Source organism: Pelophylax lessonae (assembly GCF_965119305.1).
Source record: "Pelophylax lessonae genome assembly, chromosome: 3".
Lineage (NCBI taxonomy): Eukaryota > Metazoa > Chordata > Amphibia > Anura > Ranidae > Pelophylax > Pelophylax lessonae.
Window position 1 is genome coordinate 39,364,893 of NC_138770.1, and position 24,531 is coordinate 39,389,423.

The 24,531-nt window shown below is 44.6% G+C and overlaps 4 protein-coding genes and 1 pseudogene across 5 annotated transcripts in view; 4 read left to right on the top strand and 1 right to left on the bottom strand.

Annotated features, from left to right (window-relative positions):
• Positions 1–4,650, top strand: part of LOC309550010 (uncharacterized protein) — a 64,529-nt gene extending 59,879 nt beyond the window's left edge. The window contains exon 6 of the mRNA XM_082250483.1: positions 4,481–4,650. The gene's annotated coding sequence lies outside the window, so the exon portion shown is untranslated. The remainder of the gene's footprint in view (positions 1–4,480) is intronic.
• The window catches only part of LOC309550685 (uncharacterized protein), a 903,485-nt gene that overhangs the window by 808,911 nt on the left and 70,043 nt on the right, over positions 1–24,531 (top strand). The window lies entirely within an intron of this gene.
• The window catches only part of LOC309550716 (uncharacterized protein), a 286,486-nt gene that overhangs the window by 97,820 nt on the left and 164,135 nt on the right, over positions 1–24,531 (bottom strand). The gene's annotated exons all lie outside the window — the stretch shown is intronic.
• The window catches only part of LOC309550012 (gastrula zinc finger protein XlCGF66.1-like), a 28,989-nt pseudogene continuing 5,859 nt past the window's right edge, over positions 1,402–24,531 (top strand). Inside the window, exon 1 of the transcript XR_014226171.1 lies at positions 1,402–1,650. The product of XR_014226171.1 is annotated as a gastrula zinc finger protein XlCGF66.1-like (transcript). The remainder of the gene's footprint in view (positions 1,651–24,531) is intronic.
• Positions 2,362–4,486, top strand: LOC309550014 (uncharacterized protein; the record flags this gene model as incomplete). The annotated part of the gene is made up of 2 exons (XM_082250486.1): positions 2,362–2,380; positions 3,879–4,486. The coding sequence occupies 2 exons, from the start codon at positions 2,362–2,364 to the stop codon at positions 4,397–4,399; spliced, it is 540 nt and encodes a 179-aa protein (XP_082106612.1). The 3' UTR covers positions 4,400–4,486.

A 24,531-nucleotide genomic window follows, 5' to 3' on the forward strand; every position in this document is an offset into this window, starting at 1 on the left:
GCTCAGCTGTTCCTGGCCGGAAGTGACGGGGGGTAGGTAATTCTCACGGGGTAGGTAATTCTCACGGAACACCGGTTCACACTGGGGCGACCTGTGAGGCGACCTGGTCGCCTCACAGGTCGCTGCAGGTCGCCTCCCATAGGGAAGCTGCGGACCCATTCTAATAGGAGTGACACAAGTCGCTCCGACCTAGAAAAAGGGTCCGGAGCTTCTTTGGGGCGACCAGGAGGCGACCGCCATAGACTTCAATGTTATGAAGTCCGTGGCGGCCGCTCCGAGGTCGCGGCGCGCTGCTCGCACCCCGATCTCGGAGGTCGCCCCTGCAAGTAGCGTCGCGGTAATGTGAACCGGCGCTCAGGAAAATGAAGAAAATTATGAAGATTACAGGAGTACAAGGTAACAGTTAAATGAGAAAAAAATACAATTAAAATATATATAAAAAAAAAAAAAAACACAGCATACCTAATCCCCCTACCCCTAATGGGAACTATATTATCTCCAGCGGATGATGATACACACATATATAGTGTGGAGTGTAGAAACCCCTTCAGGATCAGAAAATTTCCTCACTTACGGGGCCGGAACATTCTCCTCATTTTGGAGATAAATTCTAGTAATATGTTCCTCTAAACAAACAGCACTGACAATAAATAGACGAGACAATGACCACCCTGACCATACATGGCCTACAAAGGGCAATTATTACACTACACAGGCAGCCAATGGGAAATCATTACAATATGCAGCCAACACAATGATGGAGTGCAGGGGTCAGGAGTATGGAGCATAGAGCCCCTTACATTGCTGGTCAGGAGGAAGAAAACATTCCCCAGCCTGCCATGAAGAATATCTTCCATCATTGGTGTCAGAGGGAGGGAAATACTGAAGGTTCTGAGGGAAGAAGAGGAGCTGAGGGGGTACTGAGGCTGAAGGACTTTGGGGCCCCTGAGGGGGTAGTGGGGTTGAAGGGCACTGGGCCCTTGATAAGGTTCACATTCAGTAGGACTCTGAGGGAAGGGGAGTCTGTAGGGCTTAGGGCAGGGGTGGGGAACCTACGGTTCGGGGGCCGTATTTATTGGGAATGTTTTATAGCTCAAATTAAAAAAAAAATGTTTTTTTTTCCAGAATTGTCGCTTTTTTTTTTTTTTTTTGTGCAAAAAATAAAAACCGCACACAATTTTATTTGGATACAGCGTCGCATGACCGCACAATTGTCAGTTAAAGTAATGCAGTGCTGAATCGTAAAAAATGGCCTGGTCATTAAGGGGGAAAATCTTCCGGTCCAGAAGTCGTTAAACAGACCCAATTGAGAAAAGGGAATTTCTGATCCTGCAGGCCAACAGGGTTCTGGGTTTGTAAAAATGTAGCAAACACTAAACCGTCCAGGCTAAATGTGTTCCCATGGGGGCAGTAGTTCTTAAATGTACAGCAACCCTCCTATTACGACCCCCCCCTCACATCCACATCATATTACTGTGTGACCAATACCATCCAAATAACTCTTACTTTCATTTACCAAAGTTATCCGTCTACAAGGAGACCTGTATAGATCAAATGATGGCACCAATGAGGATGGAGGAGAACCGGAGTCACATGACTGAGAAGATACTAAACCTCACCCTGGAGATCATCTACCTGCTGACCGGAGAGGTGAGGAGGATTCTGGGAGGTCACATGACATCACTCTTATCTCTATTAATAAAACACAGACCTGACCGCAGAAGTGAGGAGGATTCTGGAATTCTAACATGATATTTCTATTGGTTCTCCAATACAGAGATTTCCTCCTGTGAAGTCAGGAGATCATATGAGCATCACAGTGCCTCCATGTGACTCCCTAAAACCTGAGAGACACAACATGCAGAAGATTCTAGAAGTCACCAAGAAGATGATGGAGCTGCTGACAGGAGAGGTGAGCGGTGCTGGGAATTCTGGGACATTATCCAGTAACAGACAAGGGATGTGTCTGGATGGTGACTGTATCATTGTGTGTGTCAGGTTCCTATAAGGTGTCAGGATGTCACTGTCTATTTCTCCATGGAGGAGTGGGAGTATTTAGAAGGACACAAGGATCTCTACAAGGACGTCATGATGGAGAATCAGCCGCCCCTCACATCACCGGGTAAGAGGAGACTTTATTGTAAAGGAGAGAGCAGTACGGAGGGTCCACCTAGATCCCCCATCATCTGATAAACACATAGAAACAATGTATTCAGTCAGTGTGTGTGTTTCCTACAGATGGATCCAGTAATGGGAACCCACCAGAGAGATGTCCCCGTCCTCTGTATTCCCGGGATTCCACACAGGAAGGTCACACCATCCCTCTCTGTTACAAGGTTTGTGGGACGGAGCATCTAGAACATGGACTCATGGAGAAGATGTGTGGATTTTGCAAGCTTATATTTTACCAATGATATTCACTCTCATTTTCATGATTTAGAGTGGAGATCCAATCGATATAGAATTTGAGGTTAAAACTGAAGAAGAAGAGAGGTATGTGAGGGTCGATCAGCAGTCTATGGAGGAGGATGGAATAATGGGGACATTTATAGAGGAGGACACTCCTACAGAGATCAGCACAGGTGGGTCATTAACACTAAATCCATTCCTTCACCCATACTGCTCACTGATTGGTCCAGAGTAGGGCAAGGACTGGGTGATATCAGCCTGTAATCCCCTGGTCACTTTCCTGAGCTGTGTTCCCCGTCCTGTATTCCTGTATTTCTCTTGGATAATCTTCCTTCTCTGTGCTGCAGACACAATTTATGTATCTAGACTGGATTTATGGAGATTCTGGGGTTCAGCTGGCAGCAGAATGTGAATTTTTCACCATAGGTGTTACTAGATCGAGACACTTAAGGTATGTGCCTTGGATCATTTACCCCATGTCTGAATCTATCAAGATCTCTGACAGAACAATTCTCCCAGTGTTACTTGCTCTGTCTGCTGGCTGTGTCGGGTGGAGGGATATGTCTGTAGAGTTTTAGACCCAAGTCACTGAATGCAGTCTCAGGAGATGGGAGGCAGTGGTGTGGGGCCTCTGCAACTTGTCTCATGTAAACAGTTAAGCTTCCACTGATTACGTAATACGAATATTGGAAGTCCTATCCCTTACACTATATACTCTGTTGTACATTACATCATTCTAATACTATATATAGTATTCCTAAATGTTGTACCCTATATAATATGTTGTACATTTCATAATCCTGACTTCTGGTCTCTGCCCTCTACCCACTGCTATATATATAAACATAATATGTATTCTCTTTTGTTACTCCCATTTTTCTACGAGCTGGACATTTTATATCTGATGTTCTGATTGGAGCACAGACTTTTACATGTTCATAATAATGTGATAATGAGGGAGGAGTCAGTAACCCAATGATGGTGGTCTTCAGGATCAGTCCAGTCTTCATCTTGGTTTTTCTCCCCCCCATCCTCACTCTCTGACCTCTGGGGGGGCTCAGCCACGCTGGTATTCATGACTAAATAATGGACTAAATAAGGAAGTGTGGGAATTCTTGTGTTGGGAAGATGGCAATGAGTGATAGAGGGGGAGGGGACACTCGTCCTATAATCCCCTCATCACTGTCACTCCTATAAAAGACAGCTCTCGTTGTTTCCTCACTCTCTGACTAAGGTCCATGAATAAAGAAATGAACTGGTAGGAGATCAGAGGACCCATTTACTAGTTACCTTGAGGGTGGAATTGTAAGATCCTCAGAGACAAAGCTGCCTGATGTGGGCGGAGTCCTGGTTTAGGGGAACCAATCTGCTCATGTCTAGTAATAATCTGTATATTTCTATTTTAGTAGATGGACGGGAGATGAGGAAAACCTCAGAGGATTGTCTCACTTTCTCTCCAGACTGTAAAGTAGAAGATGAGGACATCACACAGTATAGAAAAGGATCTTCACATCTTCACAAACATCTGAAATCTCACACAGGGGAAAAAACGTATTCCTGTTCTGAATGTGGAAAATGTTTTACAGATAAGTCCAATCTTTACAGGCATCAGAGATCTCATACAGGGGAGAAGCCATATTCCTGTTCTGAGTGCCCGAAACGTTTTTCACAGCTTTCCTCTCTTTACAGACATCAAAGGTCGCACACAGGTGAGAAACCATATTTGTGTCCTGAGTGTGGGAAATGTTTTTCACGGAAGTGCCATGTTCACAGACATCAGAGATCTCACACGGGGGAGAATCCATTTTCATGTCCTGAGTGTGGGAAATGTTTTTCATGCAAGTCCAATCTTTACAGACATCAGAGATGTCACACAGGGGAGAAGCCATATGCGTGTCCTGAGTGTGTGAAATGTTTTTCACAAAAGTCCAGTCTTTACAAACATCAGAGATGTCACACAGGGGAGAAGCCACTTTCCTGTCCTGAGTGAGGGAAATGTTCCTCACTGAAGTCCTGTCTTCCTGTTCATAAGGGATCCCACACAACCTTCAAGGTGTATTAGTGCTTTGAGTGTGGGAAATGTCTTCTATATGAATGTTGCTGGACATGTGGGGAAGAAGCACACCCTGATATACACCTCAGATATACTCCATGGCTGATCTTCATCATGTAAGAAACACTTCATAAGGAGATCAGAGATCACCAAAGACATGGATGAAGTGTTGTCCCGTGTTGGCCATTGATAGCAGTAGAAAAATAAAAATGGAGACATTACCTTTCCTTGGCTGGGTACAGTTTGTGGTGTGAATTTTCCCAAACCTTATCTATAGCAGTATTTTATTTCCTATAGTTGTGATCATTGGTCCCATCTAGTTGCCATAAGACCATATTGTACTGATGGACATATTTAAAAAAAAAAAAAATACCACATTACTGTATGGTAATTAAAATATGTCCGGAATTTGTCATGGCTGGATGAACGCGTGTCACACTCATCCAATTCATTTTCTATTAATTGATCTTTTGGTTTCCTCTGTCAGACATGGTTTCACACGAATAACTGAGATCATACTCATACACGTATGAGTACAGTAGACATCGAAGAACGTAAGTTTATTAAACCAACCATTGATTTGAAACCATAAAATACTGCATTGGGCAATTGGATGGCACTAAGTATCGTAGAAATTTGCACCAACTAGTGGCCAAATGTGGTATTTTGTAAATCATTTGAAACCCATTCTACCAGCTCAGCAAATTGCCCAATACAATTTGTGTTTCTTCTCGCAGCATCCACTTTTACGTTGCACTTATAGACCCCTAAATATCAGGAGATGTTTATATAACCACTTTCATACCGCTGGACGTCATATGAGGTCCTGGGCTTTCAGTGGAGATATGGGGATGATGGGTGCAGCTGCAGGCATCATTCGGATATCATTCTTTTCCTGCACAGTAAAAACAATTATTGCGGGAGTTCAGCTGCTTGATTGTTGGTACAGGCGGTGGGAGGGGACGTCTCCCCCTCCACCTCCCGTCTCCCTCCGGTGCTTCTACCAGTGCACCTGGGCAATTGGCAAACTGGAGAAAGAATCTGCCAGCAGTGGAAGTTTACCATAGAGCTGACCAAGGACCAGATGGTCCCTTGTCATCTCTATGACTCTCAGAGGCCAGGCACGACGTTATGATGTCACGTTCAGCCCCAGGGTTCTATCAGATTCTGCAACCGAAAGTGACATTCGGACGAAAACAGCTTACTGCGCATGCACCATGCGTTCCAACATGGCCGCTATGCATTCCAATAGCTTTCCTAATGTGACAGAACATGAAGCAGCGGCGGACATCTTCTTACACCCACGCAAGTCTTGAATTTTACATTTAACCTTTTCCCGACCGCCCGCCGCCGATTTACTGCGGCAGTGTGGCCCTCCTGCGCGAAACGAAATAGCTCTACATCAGTTGCATGCCTGCAGCTAAGGGCGCACTCCTGCCCCCACTCGGCAGCGGGGACTTCGATGCACGGGGCAGGCAGCTCCGATTGCCACCTGACACCCGTGATCGCTCCCCGCTAAGAGAGAAGAACGGTCAGATGTTGTAAACACAGCTGACCATTCTTCTCCCTGGGATGATCACAGAGCTCATGTGATCCTTCTATATAGGAGCACATGTCTCTATGGTCATTTCACAAGCCACGCCCCCCCCCACAGTTAGAAACACTCCCCTATTTAACGCCTTGATCACTCAGTGTTAACCCCTTCCCTGCCAGAGTCATTATTACAGTAACAGTGCATATTTATAGCACTGATTACTGTAGTAATGTCACTGGTACTCCCAAAAGTGTCAAAAATGTCAGTCGGGGGTCGGATCTGTCCGCCGCAATGTTGCAGTCCCTCTAAAAATCGCAGATCGCCACCATTACTAGTAAAAAAATAAAAAAACACAATAAAAATGACATAAATCTTTCCCATAGTTTGTAGATGTGATAACTTTTGTGCAATCCAATCAAAATATGCTTATTCGATTTTTTTTTTTTTTTTTTTTACCAAAATTATGTAGCAGAAAACAAATTGGCCTAAAATGTTAAAAAATTTTGATTTTTACATTTTTTTGTTTGGGGAATGTCATATAGCAGAATGTGAAAAATATATATATTTTTTTCAGAATTGTCGCTCTGTTTTTGTTTATAGCGCAAAAAATAAAAATCGCACAGGTGATCAAATACCACCAAAAGAAAGCTCTATTTGTGGGGAAAAAAGGACGTCAGTTTTATTTGGGTACAGCGTCGCACGACCGCGCAATTGTCCATTTAAATAATGCAGTGCCGAATCGCAAAATATGGCCTGGTCATTAAGGGGGCAAATCCTTCCGGTCCAGAAGTGGGTAAGGGGGCAAATCCTTCCGGTCCAGAAGTGGGTAAGGGGGCAAATCCTTCTGGGGCTGAAGTGGGTATTTTAGCAGTAAACTCACCTTATATACTGAAATAGACTATTTCATCACGACCGAGTAAAATAGCTTATTTCACGATATAATCAGTTTGTCACTGAGCAGTGCAGGGTGTACCAAAATGGGCATCGCCACCTTCTGCCTGCAGGTTTCTCGCTATACATAGAATACAATAATAATAGAAATGTAATACTGCGATTCAGTCTATAAGGTGAGTTTACTGCTAAAATAAAATGTAAAATTCAAGACTTGCGTGGGTGTAAGAAGATGTCCGCCGCTGCTTCGTGTTCTGTCACATTAGGAAACCTATTGGAAAGCTTAGCGGCCATGTTGGAATGCTTTGCGTGTGCGCAGTAAGTTGTTTTAGTCTAACGTCGTGCCTGGCCTCCGAGAGTCATAGAAATGACCAGGGACCATCTGGTCCTTGGTCAGCTCTATGGTAAACTTCCACTGCTGGCGGATTCTTAAATCTTAAATTGCTTTTACTTGTACATCCAAGTGCTTAACTGATAAAATGGGGATTTGTTTATTTGCAACAGTTTCAAATGACAATGTTTTCACATAGTTACATTAAAAAAAAAAAAAAAACAGATCCATCTAGTTTAACCAAATACAATGGAAAGCCTGAGATCGTTTTTTTTTTATTTTTTTTATCTCATGATTTCCAGCCTAGAGGATAGACATGGGGTCTTTTAGACCCCAGATCTCTCGATAAAGAGGACCTTTCATGTCCTATTCCTATTACAAGGGATGTTTACATTCCTTGTAATAGAAATAAAAGTGATAAAAAAAATTAAGGGAAAGTGTAACAATTAAAACAATATTCAAATAAAATAAACAATAAAAAAAAAAAAAAATTAAGGTGCACCGCCCCACGCAGAAGCAAACTCATACGTAGGTCGTGTTTTTTTATTTTTTTTTTTTATCTCATGATTTCCAGCCTAGACGGTCTTTTAGACCCCAGATCTCTCCATAAAGAGGACCTGTCATGCCCTATTCCTATTACAAGGTATGTTTACATTACTTGTAATAGAAATAAAAGTGATAAAAATAAATAAATTAAGACCCCATTCACACTAGCGCGACTTGACAAGTCGCGGTCGGTCGCCTGCCATTGATTAGCACAGGACCCATTCTAATAGGAGCGACACAAGTTGCTCCGACTTAGAAAAAGGGTCCTGTACTACTTTGGGGCGACCTGGAGGCGGCTTGCATTGACTTCAATTATATGAAGTCCGTGCAAGTCGCGCCGAGGTCGCCCCAGCAAGTCGTGTCGCCCCTGTCTGAACGGGGTCTAAGGGAAGGTGTAACAATAAAAAATATTTAAATAAAATAAACAATAAAAAAAAAAAATTAAGGTGCACCGTCCCACGCAGAAACAAACTCATACGTAGGTCGTGTCCGCATATGTAAACTATGTTCAAACCACACGTGAGATATCTATGCGAAAAATTTTAACGAGAGCAATAATTCTAGCACAAGACCTCCTCTGTAACTCTAAACTGGTAACCTGTAAAAAATGTTAAAGCATTGCCTATGGAGATTTGTTAGGTACCAAAGTTTGGCGCAATTCCACGAGTGTGCGCAGTTTTAGAGTAAAAAATGTTTTTATTAATATATTAAGGCAATACAAACAGATGTATTAGACACAACGACAAAAAACATGGAAAAGAGCCATAGGGTGAAGTTCAGACCCAGCCAATGGGTGTGCGCAGTTTTAAAGCATTACATGTTGGTTACCGTGTTCTAAGGTTTATTAGGGATGGGACATTGTAACCGATTGATCTTAAGTATAATGGAGATTTATTTTCTTTCTCCTTTAATTGTTACCTTGTACTCCTGTAATTTTTCTTCATTTTCCTAACTGTTGTTACATGTACCAAGCAATGAGACAGAAGTAACAAATAACTGTAAATGTTATTGTTGAAATTGTTAAATTAAAGTTCCAATAAAAATTATAAAAAAAAAAAAAAGCATGACATGTTGGGTATCTATTTGCTCGGCGTAACATCATCTTTCACACTTTACAAAAAAATTGGGCTAACTTTACTGGGTTTTTTTAAATTCATAAAAGTGTTTTTTTTCCCCCAAAAAATCGTGTTTGAAAAATTGCTGCGCAAATAACGTGTGACATAAAAAAATGTGTTCCATTACTCCATTTTATTCCCTAGGGTCTCTGCTAATAAAAATGATATATAATGTTTGGGGGTTCTGAGTAATCTTTTAGCAAAAAAAAAAAAATGCTGATTTTCACATGTAGGAGAGGAGGCCCCCTAGCAATGTTGTTACCAAACGACAGCAGAATTTTTACCACAGCTGAGTGATTCCATCTGGCCCACATTTAATTGTTTCACTAGGGTTGGTGTCACCTGGTGCGGTGAAACATGGTGTCACCCCCACCCCCATCATTTTTGCAGAGAGAGAGGGGGGAAAGAGATGGGGCAGGGGGAGACAGAGAGGGAGGGGCAAGGGGAGAGAGAGAGGAGGGTACAGGGGGAAGGGAGAAAGAGAGGGGAGCAGGGGGAGAGAGGGAGGGGGGGATAGCAGGGAGAGAGAGAGGAAGGAGAAATATCTCTGTAATTATATGAGATCTAACACTGAAACCGCTTGATTTTACCGGATCTAACGAAGGCCTATTAGCCTGAATGAAATTTTACCAGAAAATTGCATGTGGGGGGCTAGCCCCCCCTTATGTAACACCAAATATTCATAATATCTCTGTAATTATATGAGATCTAACATTAAAACCACTTAATCTTACCGGATCTAACGAAGGCCTATTAGTCTGAATGAAATTTTACCAGAAAATTGCATGGGGGGCTAGCCCCCCTATTTAATACTACCTAATATCTGTGCTTTCATGTGAAATATCTCTGTAATTATATGAGATCTAACGTTGAAACCACTTGATCTTACCGGATCTAACGAAGGCCTATTAGCCTGAATCAAATTTTACCTGAAAATTGCATGTGAGGGGGCTAGCCCCCCCCTCATTAATCACTTAATAAGTCTGTAATTATGTAAGGTCTAACAAAACAACTAGTTGATCATACCGGATCTAACAAAATAGCTAATTGTTTGGTCAATTTTTTGATAAGGGGGGACTGATGACGGGTTAGCCCCCCCTGCAAATAACTGTTAATATCTCTACTTCTGTGTGAGATCTAAAGCAAACAACAATTGATCTAACCTGATCTAACAAAGATCTAACCAACTGCATATGTTTTGTTCAAAAATTTTGATATGGGGGGGGGGGCTAACACGGCTGAGGTGTGAGAGAGCGAGTGGGGGCAGGAAGAGAGAGGGGGAGGGGGGCAGGGAGAGAGAGTGAGGGGGGCAGAGAGAGAGAGAGGGGGAGAGCAGGGAGAGAGAGAGAGGGGGGAGCAGGGAGAGAGCGAGTGGGGGTGAGAGAGAGTGAGGGGGCAGGGAGAGAGAGAGGGAGCAGGAAGAGAGCGAATGGGGGCAGGAAGAGAGAGGGGGCAGGGAGAGAGAGTGAGGGGGGCAGAGAGAGAGGGAGGGAGCAGGGAGAGAGCGAGTGGGGGGCAGGAAGAGAGAGGGGGCAGGGTCTGGTCAGTGCTCACTCACTTGGGTGGTCCCTGGGGGCTCACTGGCTCAGTCAGTGGCTTCTCTTTCAATGTGGCTGTCGGCTTCTTTAATCCCACCCTCCCTACATGCCCTTCAAAGATGGAGCACACGGGCAGAGAGAGAGGGGTGGGAGAAGGGATGTTGTCATGTTGCTCAACCATGCTGAAGGTGGATGGAGCAGTGTGGGGATCCCCTCCTTTCAGGACAGCTGCACCTCCTGAGGTGGCTGTCATCTGCAGAGGATGGAGCTGTCTTCAGAGGAGGCTACAGTCTTTCAGGGGGTATCAGAGCGGCCAGGCTCAGTCCGTCACTGGAGTCACCCCTCTGGCGGGGGTCACCCGGGTGCGGTTCACACCCTGCTAGCGACGCCACTGCTCACATTAACCCTTTCACTGCTGGAGCTGTTTTTGCATTATTTTTGCACATATGTTAAAATGCAGATTTTGGGCCTGAAGATTAGGTAAACCCCCTAAACATATGTTTTCTAAAAGCAGAGGCCCTGGAAAGTAAAATGTTGGTAATCGTTAAGGTGTTCCCCAAACACAAATTTAACCTTAATATCGGGTTTATTTTCTGCTTTTTTCCCATTTTCTATATTGTGATCTTTTCTATAATACTTTGTTATAATAATGTAAGATGTTGTGTATTGTATTGTACACAAATTAATAACGACTCCGCCTCCACATTCCAGACAAGTCATTTTCCTGACCAATTGGATTTCTACCTTTATTATTTTCTGATTTTTGTATTGACTCCAATCTTGTTAAAAGTAAAATAATATAAAAAAATTATTGAATGAAATTTAATTGTGTGTGCTGGGGCACTTATGACAAACATCATTATCAAAGAAACGGTGTACCTGTCCCTTCTCTTTCTACTCGCCAAAGTGCCCAAAACCTAGGAGTCAAGGCCTTAAATTGGCTCTGCCTGACCCAAGGTGGCTGCTTGAGTCACATGGGGTCGGCGGCATGTAATAGGATAGCTTCTCCAATGACCCAGGTAACCATAGAGGAACCTTGTTCCTCCTGACTTCCTAGGTCTCGACCTCGTAACCCAAGCACTGGATCTTCTTCTGCATCAGATGATTGTCAGGGACCATAAACCAGGCAGAGATAGAAAATGCAAGTTAAGCAGTAAAATAATACAAATCAGGAATGTAGGCAAGAACAGAAGCCAGGGTTAGGAAGCCAAAATGGGTAATCAGACCAGCCGGAATCAGGGAGCTCGGAATCAGCGTAGTCAGAAGGCAAAGATCAATATCAGGAACCAGAATCTGATATTAAGACTGGACCTAGTCCTCATTTATGTTATCATTATACTCAATATAAACTGTAACACAATGTTGTTTTTCCTGTGTTTGTACAATAAACTTTTATTGAGAAACAAGAAAAAGGAACCAGAAGAAATGTCAGCCAGGAAAGGTCAAACAGGAACACAGCAGAGAGACACACTGGATATGTTGAGCCCGGCAGTTTAAATAGCCAAAGGGGATGGCTGTAGGCTTGTTTAATGAGGCAGGTAATGGTAACCAGGTCAGTCAATCTGGAAACAATGAGTGGCTGGTAATTATTTGACAGCTGATCAGCCTGAGCACTGAGAAGAGAGCTGCTAAAAGCCCAGCCCTGACAAAGATATTTGCTGGGCTTAGGTTTCAGACCATATTGCACAAAATGGGAGAACACCCAGTCCAGATATTGCACATGTTCCTGGAATGTCTTTCAGAAGATGATAATGTCGTTGAGATACACTAGTACAGTCTCAAAGTTGAAATCCCTGTGACATCTTTCAATTAAGCGCTGGAAGGTGCTAGGGGCATTGCTAAGGGCATAGGACATAAGATTAAACTCGAAGAGGCCCAAGGGTGTAAAATAGGCAGTCTTCTCCCGATCTTGGTCTTGAACAGGAATTAGTGATTCTTTGACTCGCAGAAGGGGGTAGGGGTTAGTTTGGGTGCATGCATTCAGTTTGCAATAGTCCACACAGAATCGTAGATTGCCATCTTTCTTGCGCACCAGCACAACAGGGGCAGCCCATGGACTGTGACTTTTCTGGATCACTCTACCTTGCAGCATGTTTTGAAGCAACTCCTTTACACTCTTGGTACAGTGTTGGTGGAATGTGGTGGTACTGTTCACGGACTGGTGGTATGTTCCCTGTATGAATGGAATGCTCATTGGCTTCCATGAATCCATAATCATTAGGGCTGTTGGTGAACACCAATAAGTGGTCTTTCCTGTAGCTTATGGAGCAGTCACTGCTGTGGCAAGGAAAAGTCCTTAAAAGTAATGTCCAGCTACTCTAGGAGCTAGGAGGGACTTGTATTGGATCTTTGTTGCAAGAAGCCATGACCACTTGTAAGGGGGCACATACAGCCTCAACCTCGGGCTGGGCTGCAAAGATACAATGGCGAGGGACAGCGAATAAGTTGGCCAATGCAGCATGGTTGGGCAGGGCGTTTGGTGTTGTTCCCAGATTGATGAGCTGTACCAACACCCTTCCGTGGTGGAGCTCAGACAGGTTATGACCCACCAACCGTTCCTGTGGTTTTAGGGGGTCCTTGTGGGGTTTTACCATATTGGTGGCTCCTTGTAGCTTCTTGTGGGCCCCAATGGCAGGGACCAGGCCACCTCCTGTAGTGGAGCCAAGATTACTTTTCGCTTCGGGGGCGGACTACCCCCACTCGATCAGGCTGTTTCTTGATGGCTCTGCACTGTGCTTCAACAGCTTGAAGTACTCTGAGCCATACTGCCGAAGATTCAAATTTAGCTAACAAGAGGGGCAGATTCAAGTCTTTCAGCACATTCATGCCCAGAACCACGGGCACTGCAGAGTAAACAGAACCACTGGTCACAACTACTCCAACCTGTTCCACCACTTGGTTCTTTGAATCATCACTCAAGTGATGCCTTTAACCGATATAGGTAGATTGTTAGCTACTCTAAGGGACATCCAGCAGGATTCCAGCTGTTCCTGGGTTCCAACCCCTTGTATTTAGAAGTCATATTCCGTGATGATGACCTCTGACCCAGTATCATTCAGACACAGCACCTCCTGGCCATTACCTAGGGCAGAAACAACTGGACTAGGAGAAACCATTACTTCAGACCTATCAGGGCTTTGTGTTGCCTGTCCCAGGAGTTGTCCTTCTGCCCAGGGAGTTAGTTGTTTAACAATGACCTAGGAGAATTTCTGGGTCCAGACTGCCCACAGTTCTTGGATATGTGTCCATACCGACCGCACCACCAGCATTTCTTGTCTTTTTTCAGGTCCTTGCGTAAAGGGTTCTCGTCCCTCTGTGGTTGGGGTGAGTCCTTCTAAGAGCAGGCTACCTCCAGTTCCAGGGCAGCAAAATCATGAGCCAACTTTTTCAGTACTGTTTGTATGGCTGACGGGTGAAGATGCCAGGACCTCCTGCTTGAGGTAAGCAGTCTCAAATTTCTGGGTGACTGCCACTGTTGTGTCTACTTCTTCTTGTTCCCTCGCAATAATGAACAAATCCCTTAGCATGTGGTCTGAATCTGTCCAGGCGTGTGGCACTCTCTAGTCTCTCCTTCCATTCTGCTAGCGGGATGTTGAAGCCATGTAATTTTCGGTAATAGGGCTAAGGCCGATCCTAACAGGACCATATTGTAACCCAATCCTACTTCTGTACCTGCTGCCTGGGACATATCCGGCTGACTGCCACCAAGTGTAGGTGAGATGCAGCATATTGCGGAGACAATAATTCATACAGGCAGGTGCAATAAAACTTGTAATGAGGAAATGCAGCAACAGTTCACAACACACCCAGTGGGAAGGCCACCCAGTCTGGAACACTAACAGTTCAGTAGCCTGACAGGAGTAGATTCATGACGGAATGACAGTGTCTGTTGAGAGGGGACTGAATGCAGCCTAGCCTTCCCAATCGGGAGAATGTCAAGAAGAGATAAGGCCTTACACTTACCCTCCACATCAGGAACCTTTCCCTATCGATCCTACTGTCCCGTGCAAATGCGGTACCTGTCCCTACTCTGTCCACTCGCCAAAGCACCCACAACCCAGGAGCCAGGACCTTAAAAAGGCTCTGCCTGACCCAAGGTGGCTGCTTGAGTCACATGGGGCAACAGCATCCAATAGGATAGCTTCCCCAGTGATCCAGGAAACTGTAGAGGAATCTTGTTTTCCCTGACTTCCTCTCCAGCAACAGTGCCGCTGCAGAAGAGCTTCACCTGCCGTGGAGACAATAGTCTGCACCTGCCTTCATGTGGTTCCTAAGTACACAGTAGGTGCAAGTACATTTGGCTTTCTTATGTACCAGTGACAGTGGCAAGCTGGAAATAATAGAAGATGTAGAAATGTTGCTTCTATAAGTATTATGTTAGACTTCCATCAAACGGCTGGAACAGCCAAAGTTTGGTTTGAACTGTCGGCCCACCCCTGCTCTTAATCTAAACCCGGAATTCATCCCTAGTGGTCAGTGGGAGAAGGACCCTTTATATCAGTGGTCAGTGTAGTAGTCCTTTACATTGGTGACCAATGAGAGGAGGACCCCCTTATATTACTGTTCATTGTAGTGGTCCCCTACATTGGTGACCAATGAGAGGAGGACCCCCTTATATTAATGTTCATTGTAGTGGTCCCTTACATTGGTGACCAATGAGAGGAGGACCCCCTTATATTAATGTTCATTGTAGTGGTCCCTTACATTGGTGACCAATGAGAGGAAGACCCCCTTATATTAATGTTCATTGTAGTGGTCGCTTACATTGGTGACCAATGAGAGGAGGACCCCATTATTTTAATGTTCATTGTAGTGGTCCCTTACATTGGTGACCAATGAGAGGAAGACACCCTTATATTATTGTTCATTGTAGTGGTCACTTACATTGGTGGCCAATGAGAGAAGGACCCCCCTTATATTAATGTTCATTGTAGTGGTCCCTTACATTGGTGGCCAATGAGAGGATGACCCCCTTATATTAATGTTCATTGTAGTGGTCCCTTACATTGGTGACCAATGAGAGGAGAACCCCCTTATATTAATGTTCATTTTAGTGGCCCCTTACATTGGTGACCAATGAGAGGAGGACCCCCTTATATTAATGTTCATTTTAGTGGTCCCTTACATTGGTGGCCAATGAGAGGAGAACCCCCTTATATTAATGTTCATTGTAGTGATCCCTTACATTGGTGACCAATGAGAGGAGGACCCCCTTATATTAATGTTCATTGTAGTGGTCCCTTACATTGGTGACCAATGAGAGGAGGACCCCCTTATATTAATGTTCATTGTAGTGGTCCCTTACATTGGTGACCAATGAGAGGACGACCCCCTTATATTAATGTTCATTGTAGTGGTCCTTTACATTGGTGACCAATGAGAGGAGGACCCCCTTATATTAATGTTCATTGTAGTGGTCCTTTACATTGGTGACCAATGAGAGGAGGACCCCCTTATATTAATGTTCATTTTAGTGGTCCCTTACATTGGTGGCCAATGAGAGGAGAACCCCCTTATATTAATGTTCATTGTAGTGATCCCTTACATTGGTGACCAATGAGAGGAGGACCCCCTTATATTAATGTTCATTGTAGTAGTCCCTTACATTGGTGGCCAATGAGAGGACGACCCCCTTATATTAATGTTCATTGTAGTGGTCCCTTACATTGGTGACCAATGAGAGGAGAACCCCCTTATATTAATGTTCATTTTAGTGGTCCCTTACATTGGTGGCCAATGAGAGAAGGACCCCCCTTATATTAATGTTCATTGTAGTGGTCCCTTACATTGGTGGCCAATGAGAGAACGACCCCCTTATATTAATGTTCATTGTAGTGGTCCCTTACATTGGTGACCAATGAGAGGAGGACCCCATTATACTGTATTAATGTACATTGTAGTGGTTACTGGGTGACAGATAGGAGAAGAATCCCCTTATATCAGTGGTCAGGAAATTTTTACAACGTCATCAGTGGGAAGACTGCCCCCGTACAGATCATTGATACCAGTTGTTACTGAGATACAGAAATTGTTCATTGCTCAAGAAACCCCTAGAAACCTTTGGAGGAACCCTGGCTGAAAAAGGCTGGACTAGGCAGTAATATATTTCTATCCCCCTTGGTGGGAGTGGAGATGACCCATCTATAAGGATATACAGTACATACACACACACACAGCACAAGGCCGTGTTCACTAGGGCTGCGCATCTTCACTTACCTCACGATTCGATTAAGATTATTAGGCAACGATTCAATACGATTTGATTCCGTGATGCATCACGATTACTGCCCAATGCCCATGCCCAGCCCAATGGTTTTCAAAACTTTATAAAAAAAAAACAAACAAACAATCAAGCAGTCACAAAATAAATAATTATTTTTATTTTCATTTGCTTTTAAAGGACACTTCCCTGGACCCTGGCATGGCCTGCAAGCCCTGCATAGTGCATTGCAAACATATAGGAGGTCTCCTCAGGGATGTGATAAATACATGGCGATGTATGGAGGTCTCCTCAGGGATGTGATAAATACATGGCGGTGTATGGAGGTCTCCTCAGGGATATCCGAGATGTGATATATACATGGCGATGTATGGAGGTCTCCTCAAGGATATCCGAGATGTGATATATACATGGCGGTGTATGGAGGTCTCCTCAGGGATATCCGGGATGTGATATATACATGGCGGTGTATGGGGATCTCCTCAGGGATATCCAGGATGTGATATATACATGGCGGTGTATGGGGGTCTCCTCAGGGATGTGATATATACATGGCGATGTATGGGGGTCTCCTCAGGGGTGTGATATATACATGGCGGAGTATGGGGGTCTCCTCATGGATGTGATATATACATGGTGGTGTTACACATCACTGAGGAGACCCCCATACACCGCCATGTATATATCACATCCCTGAGGAGACCCCCATACACCGCCATGTATATATCACATCCCTGAGGAGACCCCCATACACCGCCATGTATATATCATATCCCTGAGGAGAACCCCATACACTGCCATGTATATATCACATCCCTGAGGAGACCCCCATACACCGCCATGTATATATCCCATCCCGGATATCCCTGAGGAGACCCCCATACACCGCCATGTATATATCACATCCCTGAGGAGACCCCCATACACCGCCATGTATATATCACATCCTGGATATCCCTGAGGAGACCTCCATACACCACTGGTGTATGGAGGTCTCCACAGGGATATCAGGGATGTGATATTATATACATGGCATTGGATAGGGGTCTCCTCAGGGATATCCGGGTTGGAGAATCTCCGGTGCTGTGACCATGCCGGATAGCCCTCGTCCCCCTCTCCCTCAGTCTGCTCCCCCTGTCCGCCCCCTCACCTGGCTCTGCCGCTTCTCTTCTAGCTCGGACGAGGCCTCGTTATCCTCCACCGTCACATCTCCGGCTGGGAAGGCCGTGGCCGCCCCAAACCCTCCCGGGGCCAGAGCACTGATAGCTCCGCTCTCCTCCTCTCCTCTTCCACGAGGAGCTCCGTGTTCCACAAGCCCGGCCCCCGCCGCCACTCTCATCAAGCGTTAGCGTCGCCATGACACTTCTGTACTGACAGACAACTCCCCTCACACCCGCAGTACTGACGTCATTAGCTAATCGATTTTGCAGTCACCCCGAATCGATGCAGAATAGCGAAGGGTCGCATCGCGATGCATCGATTCGGCGATTATATTCCGCAGGCCTAGTGTTCATGCTACCAGACGTTTCTTGGGGCTGCAGTTCCTTTGAACTCCACAAGATGGTAATGGTAACTTCCACCCAGACAGTAAGTCTCTATGGTAGACAGATAGGAAGTGATGTCAGGTACAGACAGGAAGTGATGTCAGGTACAGACAGGAAGTGATGTCTGGTATAAATGGGAAGTTCCAGGTGAGAGGTGAGTTGGGAGGAAGTAGAGAGAAGACATTGCTGGAAGTGACAGCAGAGAAGGTAAATAAGATCTTATTTTCTATTTACACCCAGAAACCCCCCCCCCCCCCCGCCATGTCCGTCCTCTTCCTCCATAGTTACTGTGATGTCTTTTATCTCCAGCAGATGATGATACACACATATATAGTGTGGAAATGTAGAATAATCCCACCTAACGAACAGGGCCTTCTAGTTCCTCCTGTTTTGAATTGTATTGTTTTCCCTCACATTGTAAAGCGCTGCGCAAACTGTTGGCGCTATATAAATCCTGTATAATAATAATAATAATATATTACAGAGGATTAATGGTCTGTACCACGAGGGGAGTTATTGGTGTCAGTAAATGCTGGTGTAACCTTAAAAAACCCTACCCCGTGAAAATTCCCTACCCTCGTCACTTCCTGTGCACGTACGTCATTCAACAGCTGAGCATCTTCCCACTGTGCATGCTCACAGCTGCGGAGGGTAGGGAATTTTCATGGGGTAGTATTTTTTAACGTTACACCACATCATATATCAGCTGTTGCCACGCGTCCCACTGTGCATGCCCAGCCACTACATTAAATCATCTCCACTCCAAGCCTGAGATTTCCCTGCGGGCGCACATCATTCATCAGTAGGTGCGGCGTCCCACATGATCTCGGCTCCATGATTTATATTTTCATAGACCCGCCGCCGCTTTTACATTTTGGAGCCGAGATCAGGGAAGTCTGACGGTTGGAGCGGAGATGATTTAGACTCGATTCACACTAGCGCGACTTGTCAGCCTGACAAGTCGCGCTCCCTCTCGGTCCATTGACTGCTACAGGACCCGTTCTAATAGGAGCGACATAAGTCGCTCCGACTTAGAAAAAGGGTCCTGTACTACTTCGGGGCGACCTCGGAGCGACTTGCATAGACTTCCATTATGTGAAGTCCATGCAAGTCGCTCCGAAGTCGTGGTGCATGGGAATGCACAAGTCGCCCCTCGAAGTAGTACAGAGTCGTGCCGCCCCAGTGTGAACCGACTCTTAATGTACGATGAGCAACAGCTGATGCAGTGTAATGTTAAAAAACACTACTCCGTGAAAATTCCCTACCCTCCGCAGCTGTGAGCTTGCGCAGTGGGAAGCGGCTCAGCTGATGAATGACGTACCCCAACCGAAAGTGACGAGGGTAGGGAATTTTCATGGGTAGGGTTTTTTCACGGAACACCGGTTCCAGACATTGTATGTGGGGGGGGGGGAATGTAATGATAATGAAAGAGTGGGATTAGAGAAAATTTCTGTAAGATTTTACACGGGAAGGAGACACTATGACGAGTCTCACAATAAGAGATTGAAAGGGACTGGATGGGGGGATGAGATGATGAACCCAGAGTGAAGGGGGCAGGTTTTTCAAAAAGATGTCCAGATAGGAATCAAAATGTTTTTCTTTCAGCTCAATATAATTGTTCCGGCTAGACTGAATATTAATATTGAGCTGTTCACTTGGAATTCATCTGTTTTATGCATTTTTATGTTATTTTTTTAGTTAGTGATGATTATAAATTATATTTGTATGAATTTAGTGTTTTGTGATATAGAAGGTGTTCTTTAAAAAAAAAAAAACTGTATGGACCACTTCAGCTCTGGAAGGTTTTACCCCCTTAATAACCAAGCTATTTTTTGTAATACGGCACTGCGTTACTTTAACTGACAATTGCACAGACGTGTGACCAAATAAAATGTATGACTTCTTCTTTCCCACTTCTTTTTTGTGCTATACACAAAAAATAATGACAATTTTGAAAAAAAAAAAAAAAAACATTGTTAACTTTCTGCTATAAAACATATCCAATAAAAAAAATGTAACAAAATCAATTTTCTATATCAATTTAGGCCAATTTGTATTCTGCTACAAATCCCAATAAGCGTATATTGATTTGATATGCGCAAAAGTTATTGAGTCAACAAAATATAGGATATTTTTATGGCATTTTTCTTTTTTCTATTTATTTTTTTACTAGTAATGGCGGCGATCAGTGATTTTGTGGCGGACAAATTGGACATTAACTGACACTCTTGACACTTTTTTTGGGAACCAGTGACATTATCACTGTACTAATGATACTGGCAGGGAAGGGATTTACATCAGGGGCGATCAAGGGGTTAACGCGTGCCTAGCTGGTGCTTGTATACTGTGGGGGAGGTGCTCTGACTGTATGAAGACAGAGATCTGTGTTCCTGCTTAGCAGGAACACAAGATCTCCATCTTCTCCCCTGCCAGAACGGCGATCTGCCTTGTTTAGATAGGCAGACCGCTTTTCTGCCTCTCTGGGTAATGATCGTGGGTAGCCAGCGGAAATTGGGTCCCACGGACCCGATGATTGGCATTCCCTGCGTCCAATCGGCGTGCACGCGCCCCCCAGTGTCTATTGCACTAAGTGATATACAGGTACGTAGATTTGCGCAATAGAACTGACCTACCGCAGTAAAAGTGTGGTAGGCAGGTGGTTAAACCCTAAAGCAAACATGTAATATAGCAAAAATAAAAATAGTTGCACTAAACCTTTAGATAATGGTGACAATAAAAAAAATTACAGCTTCAGTGTTAAACAAAAAGGGCAATAAACTCCGGTGGAAATCCAGTGCTGACAATCCGCAGTGTAAACTTCAGTGCTCCAATGCCACAATGACATTCCACTTCCTTACTGGATGATGATTTCACCTCCTAGTGCTGAGGTCAATAGCGCTTGTGTGTACCCACCTGTGGCAGGGCCCCCATAGGAGCCAGGAGCCAGCAGATCTATAGGTCCTTGAGCCATTTCTTCACAGTTTTCTATGTTTTAACCGGTTGCCGACCGCCCGCCCGCCGTAGAAAAACTGCGGCAGGCAGCCTCTCCTGTGCAAACCGCCGTAGGTATAAATTGGTCGTGCGCCTGCCGCTAGGGGGTGAGCACGCGCCCGTAGCGGCGCGCTCCTGCCCCCATTCATCAGCGGGGACTCCGATGCACGGGGCAGGTGGCTCCGATTGACGCCTGACACCCGCGATCGTTCCCCGCTGAGAGAGAAGAACGGTCAGATGTTGTACACACAGCCAACCGTTCTTCTCCCTGGAATGATCACAGAGCGCCTGTGATCCTTCTATATAGGATCACAGGTCTCTATGATAATTTCACAAGTCCCTCCCCCATACAGTTAGAATCACGCCCCTAGGGACACATTTAACCCTTTGATCACCCACTGGGTTAACCCCTTCCCTGCCATTGTCATTATTAGAGTTACAGTGCATATTTTCAGCACTGATTACTGTGATAATGTCACTGGTCCCCCCAAAAGTGTCAAATATGTAAGTTAGGGGTCTGATCTGTCCGCCGCAATGTCGCAGTCCTGCTAAAAAAACGCAGATGGCCGCCATTACTAGTAAAAAAAAAAAAAAAAATTACATAAATCTTTCCCGTAGTTAGTAGACGCGATAACTTTTGCACAAACCAATCAAAATACACTTATTGCGATTTTATTTATTTATTTTTTACCAAAAATATGTAGCATAAAACAAATTGGCCTAAAATGGTAAAAAATTGTGATTTAATTTTTTTTTTTTTGGGAATGTTATATAGCAGAATGTGAAAAATCTTTTTTTCAGAATTGTTGTTCTATTTTTGTTTATAGCGCAAAAAATAAAAATTGCATAGGTGATCAAATACCACCAAAAGAAAGCTCTGTTTGTGGGAAATAAAGGACATCGGTTTTATTTGGGTACAGCGTCGCACGACCGCGCAATTGTCTGTTAAAGTAATGAAGTGCCGAATCATAAATTCTGGCCTGGTCATTAAGGGGGAAAATCTTCCAGTCCAGAAGTGGTTAATAAAGGGTTGATCTTGGAAAGGGGTGGGAAGTAGTTGGATACTCCAATAAGTCTATTAAACAAAACTTGAGAACACCAACTTGCTTTTTCAAACAATGAGCATTGGCCCTGTATGAATAGATAATGCAAACAAAAACACAAAAAAGGGTGCACCGACCTAGCGCATTATCCTCAATACAGGCTACTCACAAACGCAGGTGAAAATCAACCACATCAAACTCATGCACTTGAGTATCAGAAGTAGTCCATACAGGTGTCCATAGTCTCATTAGGATGATGGCTGACGTGTTTCGATGCATAAGCCTCTTCCTCAGAGCCACTGAACAGATAATGCATGAACAGATAATGCAGGGGCTCTGCAGGGACAGTATTGAGGAAGTTGAACCTTTTTCGGTGGACAGTCTAAGCAACAGCCCCTTTGCTAGGATGCTCTTCAGGACAACAACTCCTTTGCAAACACATAGCTGACCTTCTAGCACACAAAAGGAGTGGCAGTAGCACAGGATCCCTCACCCTTGTGTGTACTTACTTATGTCTCTGGACAAAAGGTTGCCTTCTACCAGTATCCTGCAGGCAGTTTCTCCTAGTAGTACCAGACCAGATCCTCAGATGACAGCCCCTCAGTCAGCTCTCAGCATCCTTCAGTAGCTTCAGGCCCTCCAGCCTTCCAGCTGTGGCCTTCACTTGGCAAGACCATGGCAGTAGTGCCCAGGGAATGCAAGCAGCCTCCTTAGGCTGTGATCCTTTCTTCTGGGAGAAGACCAGGCTGCTCTCAGCTCCAGGGTATTTATGCATTCTCTCAGAATCTTCTGGGCCAAGCCTTCCAGGGATTGGCTGGAGCTACATAAATATTAAGCTGCTGATTGAAATCCACCCTCTTTCTATTACCCAGAGCTCCTACAGACGAATAGGGTGGCAAACAATCATGCAGCCTCTGGAACACAGACCAGACTAAACAATCAAATACAGCTCCACTGGTTACAGTGAGCCAGAACTAAATTTAGCTACATTAACATTTAGGCTTTTTTAAGAGGGAGAGATCATACAAATTCTTACTTTAATTTTCCAAAGTTATCCGTCTACAAGAAGATCTGTATAGATCAAATGATGGCACCAATGAGGATGGAAGAGGACCGGAATCACGTGACTGAGAGGATACTAAACCTCACCCTGGAGATCATCTACCTGCAGACCGGAGAGGTGAGGAGGATTCTGGGAGGTCACATGACATCACTCTTATCTCTATTAATAAAACACAGACCTGACCGGAGAGGTGAGGAGGATTCTGGGAGGTCACATGACATCATTCTTCTCTCTCTTAACCACTTTACCACCGGAGGATTTTCCTGCTAAACGACCAGGGGGTTTTTTGCGATTTTTTTACTGCGTGACTTTAACGGACAATTGCGCGGTCGTGCGACGCTGTACCTAAACGAATTTCACGTCCTTTTTTTCCCACAAACAGAGCTTTCTTTTGGTGGTATTTGATCACCTGTGCGATTTTTTGGTCACGCGCTATAAACAAAAAAAGAGCGTAATTTTTGCAAAAACAACAATATTTTTCACTTTTTTTTATATGAAATTCCCCCAAAAAAAATGTAAAAATCAAAATTTTTTAACATTTTCGGCCAATTTGTTTTACGCTACCTATATTTGGTAAAAAAAATCGCAAAAGCGTATTTTGACTGGTTTGCGCAAAAGTTATCGCGTTTACTAACAAAGGGAAAGATTTTTGTCATTTTTGGTGTTTTTTTTTTTTAACGAGTAATGGCGGCGATCTGCGATTTTTTTTTTTTGCGGTACTGCGACATTGCGGCGGACAGATCGGACCCTTGACTGACATTTTTGACACTTTTGGGGGTACCAGTGACATTACTGCAGTAATCAGTGCTATACATATGCACTGTTACTGCAAAAATGACACTGGCAGGGAAGGGGTTAACAGTATTGGACAGGGAGGGGTTAAGTGTGTCCTAGGGGCGTGATTCGAACTGTGCAGGGACAGGTCTACTAGTGTAAAAACAAAGATCAACAGTTCTACATAGTAGAACTGTCTGATCTTCACTTTTACACAGGGAGAACTGACAGGCGGCTTGTTTACATAAGCCGCTCTGTCTTTCTCCCGCTGTACCGGCGATCGTAGTGTGACCGGCGGACATCGGGTCCGCCAGTCACACTCCCGCACTCCTCCGTGAACGAGCCGAGGTGGGCGCGCGCCCGCCCGCTATTGGCTCTAGAAGGAGTGACAGGCGAGCGACGTAGACCTACGTCACTCTGCCTGGCCGGGGCCGACTGCCGCAGTAAATATACTGTGCGCAGTCGGCAACCGGTTAATA